Genomic DNA, 7473 nt, shown 5'->3' with positions numbered 1-7473 from the left:
CACCAGAATAGTCCTGATCTGATGGAACTGGAGCTCAACAAATGCTCCAGAAGGCAGCCCCTCCCCCATAAAAAGAATAATCAGAAGCTTCAGCTGGTAAGGTACATTTTTTTCTATTTTAGACTTGTAAAGCCAGGTGGGTCCTGATAGTGATATGGTTTAAGTATAAGAATTTAAATTGAACTGGGCACTGGGTAGGGCTGAAAAAAAACCAGTCTTTCGAGACTGAAGGTTTCCAACGGATGTCATCATCCCTTTATCCAGTTCCAGCGACACAGAATGCGAAAATAGTTCCCCATCTCAGCAGTCAGAATCTGAAATCTATCACAGAAGGAGGAGCATGTAGTTCAACAGATGCATTAAGACTGTAGTCCTATGCACACTTGCCTGGGAGTAAGCCCTCTTAAGTAATATTTTCTTCTGTCTGTCCTAACTCTCCCAACACTCAACTTTCGTGGATGTCTCCTGGTTCTGGTGTTGTGTATTGGCAACCTTCAGTCTCGAAAGACTATGGTATCGCGCTCTGAATGGTGGTTCTGGAACAGCATCTAGTGTGGCTGAAAAGGCCAATTCGGGAGTGACAATCCCTTCCACACCGGGAGCAAGTGCAATCTGTCCCTGGTCTGTCTCCCTGGCTATGGGCCTTCCTTCTTTGCCTCCTAGCCTCAGACTGTTGGCCAAGTGTCTCTTCAAACTGGGAAAGGCCATGCTGCACAGCCTGCCTCCAAGCACATGATGGGCATGTTTCTTTGTGCAAAGAAGAGGGGTGATCTGGTCTCTAATTTATCATTCAAACACTCACCAGACGACCACAAGGGGGAAAGGATGCAACTCACAATCCACCAATCAGGAACCAGGAATTTATTGAGAAAAATGAATATATACAATACACAAGCAGTGATATCAAATACAAAACAAGCAGCACCGAATGATATATAGGAGGAAGCAGAAGGTGATTGTACATTCACCAAAGAGAACTTCTCCCAGGAACACCATGAGGTTCCTGGTGGAGAGAGCATGTCATGGCCCAGGGGTGTGTGGGTCTTGTTTGAGAATTACTTGGCTCCAGAAGAAAGGAAGAAATGGATGGCATCGATCCCCTCATGCATGCACACACACGGACTCCAGCTTCCATTTTGGCTCCCCCTTCAATCCATTGTCTCACATTCACTCCTTGCACCTCCTGTTTTTCCTGAAGAGTTCTCTCTTTCTCACAAGGAGAAGGGGCGGGAGATCAAGGTCTACCATAGACATATATATGGGAATATCACACATAAGGACAGGAATTGTCACTTAACTGAAAGAAGAACCCCAATTATTTCTAGCTGTTGTTCAACATTGGATGATGAGCTCTCTGTGGCCCAGGAGCAACTATGGGGCACTTCCAAAAGAAAGTCACTGACTGGGGGGAGGGAGGTTTGTTTGAACTTCCCAAATCCCTGCTCCAAGTGGGAGGATCAAAATCATCCGACAAATCACACTTGAGGATAGGAATTGTCATTTAACTGAAAGTAGCACCCCAATTATTTCTTCCTGGATGGTGCGGTCTCTCTGGACTGGAAGTAACTCTGGGACATGCCCCAGTTGCGCAGTTTAGAGGTGCCACAAGCACACCTGACTGTTTTGGCACAAGGATGTTCCACTTCAAAGGACCGTGAGGGGAACTGATTCCAGGGAGTGGCTTTCAAGGACCCCAGATCACTGGGAGGGCTGGGCTCTCCTGCTCACACAGACCAGGCTTCCCAGGAGATGCTGTGAGACACCAACACTTGGTTCAGGGGAACCAGCAGCCCATTTGGGGTTTACGCAGCCCTGTGACCATTTAGGGGTTCATAAGGGGTTGGGACTGCGCCCTTAGTGTCTTTTGTACCTTTCCCAGCTCTGCAATATCCTTCTTGAGCTGGGGAAACCACAACTATGGACAGTTTTCAAATGCTTCAACAAAATGTGCTCCATATGAATGGCACCCAGCATCAGACAGGCCAAAAGCCTTCTGCATCAGCTGCTTCTATGAAAGGAATATCCTTCTAAAAAAAAAAAAATCAGGATTGCAAAGCAGGAGTCTGGAGCAGTTCATCAGGTAACTCTCCCTCAGCGCTTCTATATAGAGACAGAATCAGAAAGTCAGAGTCACAAGGGACTTCCAGAGATCATCCAGTCCCACCCTCTGCAGGGAGGCAGGCACTCTAATGCCAAGCACTCCATGGCACCTGCTCAGCCAGGCTGTGGTTGACCATCATGAGGGGAGGACATCCCAGAAGGTTCCCTGCAACAGCACTAGGAAGTCTTTTATGGTGTCAGTTCACAATCTGCTGGCTTCAGTTTTGCCCCTGCATCTTCTCCCTGGACTGACGCTGGAGGATGGCTGAGATCAGAATCCAGGGAAGCAGGGTGGGTGGGCAGAGGTTTCTAAGGACCTTTTCTTCCCCCTTCAAAAAAGAAAAAAGGCACTCTTGATCAGTCAGGCTTTGTCTCCAATAATTGATTTAAAAAAAATACCCATTCCTTTCCAGCCATCCCCCTTTTTCCTCCTGCCTCCTTTTGGGGGGGGGGGGGAGGTACTTCCTATGTTGGCTATTATAAAACAAGAGGCACAATCCTAGCTAGGTCTACTCAGAAGTAAGTCCTATTGTGCTCAATGGGACTTACTTCCAGGAAAGTGAGGTTAGAATTGCAGCCAAACAGTCTCAGGGTGACCTCAGTTTGTAATTAGCAGATACATTCAAAACAAAGTCTTCCCCTCCCCCACAAATTCATCACTTCTCTCTCCCCCTCCCTTTCCAAAACCCTCCAGGTGTGCTGCTAACCAACTCAGGGCACAATCCTAACCAAGTCTACTCAGAAGTAAGTCCTATATTGTTCAATGGGGCTTACTCTCAGGTAAGTGTGGTTAGGATTGCAGCCTCAGAGTGCTGCTTTTTGTTTCTCTTGTATAATCATCACACCTTTACCCCTATTTTGGGGGTAAGTGAGGTGGGGTGATGTAATGGGGAGCTGTGGCCAATGGCCACAAGGATCGGGGAGCCTCTGGCCGGAGAAGTTCGAGAACCACTGGTGTAATCAATCAAATGTCCACTATCTTTTTGTGACCTCAACTCTGAGAATCCCTGCCTGCTGGGCAGCTGCAAATCCAGGTAACCTGAACACCTGCTGGGCTACATGACCGTCTTTGGCAATGGGCTGTCAGGGAGCCTGGGACACCAGCACGTCCTCAGCAACCTTCCTCACCAATTGTATTCATGGTCTTCACAGAAGGAGTCCCCAGTCTGAGGGGCTCAGGATCAGAAATCTGCTCCTGAATGATGCACACCTGTGGTCTAACGGAGGCATCCAGGGATGTACTTACTGATGTAGAAGACGGCTCCAACCACACTCAGGACCACCAGGACCCCCAGGATGACTCCCACAGCAATGAGCCAAACAGGCACTGAGGGGGAAATGGAAAGAACACACATTGACTCAGACTGAAGTGGGCTCTGCAGAGCCTCAGGCAGAGATCCCGAGACCCTTCGACTGGAGATGGGACCCTGAAGCTGGGACACAGGCAAACCACTGAGATGAGCCCCGCTCTGGGGTGGCCCTGATCCAGGGCAATTCCACCCCCTGGAGACCCACTTGGGCTCAGTATCTCAGGACCTCAAGGGAGCCTGCAAAACCACTGAGAAAGGTCTCCACTGACCTCATACAAGGGTCTGATTTGGGGGCACTCTCATGTCACCCACTCAGAGCAATGAAAGCAGAAGTTTCTGCCTCCTGCTCTCCAGGGTTCCTCTGCCCACTGTTTCCAGCAGCCACAGCCTCCTTCCAGCCTCCAACACAGGCGTGTAGCAGCAGCTCTGAGCACTAAATTACAAACTGAGAGTGGCTGAGGCCCACCTCCCAGAATCTGCCCACCACTCTACCCCCATCCCACAAAGAGCTCCCTCCCCAGGCCCCCCTCCCCTGCAGCCCCTCACCAGACCCCTTCACGGTCACATCCAGAGGGTCCTGCAGCCCATCATGTTCCACATGGCACCGGTAGCGGCTCCTCTCCTTGGGATTAACCTCAATGCTCAGCCCGGTGTAGTAAGTTCCATCCGGGTTGGGGCTGACAACCCCATGGAACGCATCCTCCTGCCTGACCTTCCCATCCTTCCTCCAGGTGACATCGATCTCCTTGGGGTAGAAGCCGTGGGCCCGGCAGAGGAGGGTCTCCAAGCCCTGCTGGCTGTCCTTACGGGTCACCTTTACTATGGGGGGCTCTGTGGAAAAAGTGGTAATGCCAGTGTCAAGACTGGGGTCCTTGGCCGACTCACAGGATGGATGCTGGAGTTCAGCAGAAGGAAGGGACCCTCTGATCCACCCCCTGTAGTATTTACATACACAGGCACTAAGATGTCTTAGCATATTTGGCATCAAGGACAGTCAGGCACTCCTGCGCTGTTGAGCACACTCAACCAACCTTGAAAATATGTTGGGTCATTGAACTCTGTGCCTGTGAGCAGAAGATGTTGTGAAGGAGAAGTCATATCTAGGAATGTGCTTGCGGTTAAGCTAGAACTAGCTAGTAGGCAGCTAGTATGAAACATCTTTGTGGAAATTTCCCAACTACGTAACCTTATATCATGTGTTTTGAGACTTAATAAAAAGCTGGGTCAGGAGCTGGGAGAGAGCGCTTCACTTCTCCCTTGATTTCATTCCTGCTCCTGCTTCCAGCACTTTCAACCTCTCTGAAACCTGTGTCTGTTGTCTAATTCTTGCCATGGCTTTTCTGCCACACCAACACAGCATCTCAGGCTGCTCCTCAAGTAGCACCAAAATGCTACAACCCCCTGCCCCAAAAGCAGTCACCCCACAAGTGCAGCATCTTCGAGACTAAAACCTGCCAAGATAGGGACTCTACAGCCTCCCTCAGCACTTACTTTGAGGAGGCCTCCGTGAGTGACACCCAACTGCAGGATGCAGCACATGTTCCATTGGCACCGCTAGGCCAGTGCTGTGAGTTTCACGTTCCAAGGTTTGAATTGCACTACTGCATCTTGGTGCTTATGAAGAAGGTTTAATCCACTACAGCTTGAATCCACTTTCACTGCACTTCTATTTCCTGCTTCTCAAACCTTTTAGGACAGGAACCCCCTTTTCAGAACAACAATCTGTTGGACCCGCTGGAAGAGACGTCATGGCCAGAAGTGTTTTTGCCCTGCAGTTTGTTTCGTCCTGGGCAGGGATTGCGCCCCCCTCTCTCCAGGCCTGCCCGTGCTTATATGGGGGGTGTTGCAGGAGGAGCGCAGTCTGCAGCCAGGGCCTGAGTGGCTCGGGCAGCGCAAGGGCCCCAGGACTGCAGGGGGCAGTTTTGCCACAGGAGGAAGGGGGCTGGGAGGGAGGACTGCGCCAGTTCTGCGATGGGGCGGGAGGAGGCCCGTTCTGTTCGGAAATCTTTCCCCCTTTGGAAGGACGGCGGTGGGGCCTGGAGGAAGGGAGGGCTCAGGGGGTCTCTGCCAGCCCCGACTCCGTGGTGCCCGTTCCCTGGGTGCTCTGGGGCCGCTTCACCGGGGACGGGGGCGGGACTGGTGCCCTCCCTCCGCCGGGCTGCGCGCAGGGGGAGCCTTCGGCGCTGTGATGGGAAGCCTGGAAGAAGCGCGTCGCCCCTCCCCCCGCTCACCTTTCCTCTGCAGCGCCTCCGCCCCGTAGCGCAGATACTTCCGCAGCCACTCCGGGCACTCCTCCTCCAGGTAGACCTTCCAGGAGTGGGCGAAGCCCGGCTGGGCCTCCCACTTCCTCTTGCTGAGCTGGGCTACTGCGTCTGCCGCCGTCCAGGTGAGGGTGTCCGGGTCGAAGGAGATGAAGTCCCGCCCGTCGTAGCCGTACTGCTGGAATCCTCTTTTCCGTCCGCCCTCGCTCAGCTCGCAGCCGTACCTGTGCTGATAGGTGTGGAGGCCTGGAAGGGACGGGGGGGGGCGTGTCAGGGCCCGATGACTGCCCCACTTGGCGGTCGTGCCCGGAACAGGGCGCGGCTCCCCAACTCCCCCCGCCGGGCGACTCAGCCAGCCAGCCCGCGGCCCGACCAAGCGGGAAGGGAGAGCGCGGCTCCTGGGGCCTCCCGGCGCCCGCCCGCCCCGCTCACCTCCGCTCTGGTTGTAGCGCTCCATTAACTTCTGCACGTTCACTCTGAAGATCGCCTCCTCGTCCCGCGAGATGTCCGTCTGCTGCCGCCAGTACTGGGGGTCCTCCCGGGTCACCTTCTCCATCCAGGGCGCCCGAGACATCTCGCGCCTGGTGTCGCTGTCGTAGTGCGTGAAGAGCTGCCCGTCCACGTAGCCCACGACCACGAAGCGCGGCAGCCCCGGGCCGGGCTCCGACACCCCCGTCTGGAAGTAGCGCAGCGAGTGGGACGCCGAGCCTGCGGGCAGACGGGCGGGGGGCAGTCAGGGGCGCTCGCCGGCCTGCGGGCTCCGTCGCGGTCGCGGAGGGCGAGTGCGGGGGCAGGACGGGGCGGAGCCTCTGCGGCGGAGAGGGGGGCGCCGCACGCCCCTCGCACAGCCGCCCGGGCCCCACTGCCCCGAGGAGGCTGCAACCACCCTGGGGAGCCCTGCTGACAAAGCCGGAGCGCCCCCTCTCCACGCCCCCGCATCTCCTTCAGCCTGCTGCTCCTCTCCGCGGAAGGCGCTGGGATTCTGGGATGGCCCTGGCCCCGGCCCCCCGCAGGAGGAAAAGCAGCCCTCTCGTCACAAGGAACACCAGCAAAGCGGGTCTGTCTGCGCGTGCTGCGACCCCCGCCCCCTTCCCCACTCACAGGCTGCACCACTCAAGCCCCACGTGGCACACCTGGCTCCAGCGTCAGGGACAGACACAGACCCCGCACGTGCAGCTTCCTGGTCTTCACGCACGAACAGGCTGCACCCAGCCACCGTCTCTCAAGAAGACCCCCACACACACACCTGAGTCCCACACCGCTGTCCACACACTCCACTTGACGAGGAGACGCTCCACCAACAACACTCATTTAAGATCTTTATTTGCTGCCTTTCCCTTTCATTCCAGGAGTAACCAAAAATGCACCTCTACTGCAGCCGCTCTGGATGTCACAAGATGCGCTTCCAGTTTTAAACTCCTCTTAAAGGCACATTTAGCTGAAGGTGAGACTTGCCCAGGCCTCAATCAGCCAGCAGGGACACACTCAGCATCACAGAGTGAAAATTATCCAGACAACACCCATCACGCATCACCAAGACAATAAGCAACACCCCCCGGAGAAAATGCTGCCCCACCCCCATTTTCCTCCTCTAATCAGACTCATTTCTGAAAGGTCAGCAGCTTCCCATTCCCAGCTTTTTTCCCGGAATTTTCCACAGACAACATGAGCTCTGTAGAACAAAAGCGCTTCTACAACAGTTCTTGAGGCTTTATTCAATTTTTCCTCAAAATATTAACCCCCCCCCATTTTAAAACTTTAAAAAATCCCAATGACACATTCCCAAACCCCAACGCCTCCAG

General features: G+C 54.2%; 1 protein-coding gene across 1 annotated transcript; it reads right to left on the bottom strand.

Moving 5' to 3' along the window:
- Positions 1 to 2340: 2340 nt before the first annotated feature.
- Positions 2341 to 6398, bottom strand: LOC136639183 (class I histocompatibility antigen, F10 alpha chain-like; the record flags this gene model as incomplete). The annotated part of the gene is made up of 4 exons (XM_066613188.1): positions 2341 to 2429; positions 3957 to 4241; positions 5642 to 5917; positions 6104 to 6398. Coding segments are annotated over 4 exons (876 nt in total), but the record flags the coding sequence as incomplete, so codon positions are not given.
- Between the last annotated feature and the right edge of the window lie 1075 nt (positions 6399 to 7473).

The sequence above is a fragment of the Tiliqua scincoides genome, chromosome 2 (genome assembly GCF_035046505.1).
Source record: "Tiliqua scincoides isolate rTilSci1 chromosome 2, rTilSci1.hap2, whole genome shotgun sequence".
Lineage (NCBI taxonomy): Eukaryota > Metazoa > Chordata > Lepidosauria > Squamata > Scincidae > Tiliqua > Tiliqua scincoides.
This window is presented reverse-complemented; position numbering and strand designations above follow the sequence as displayed.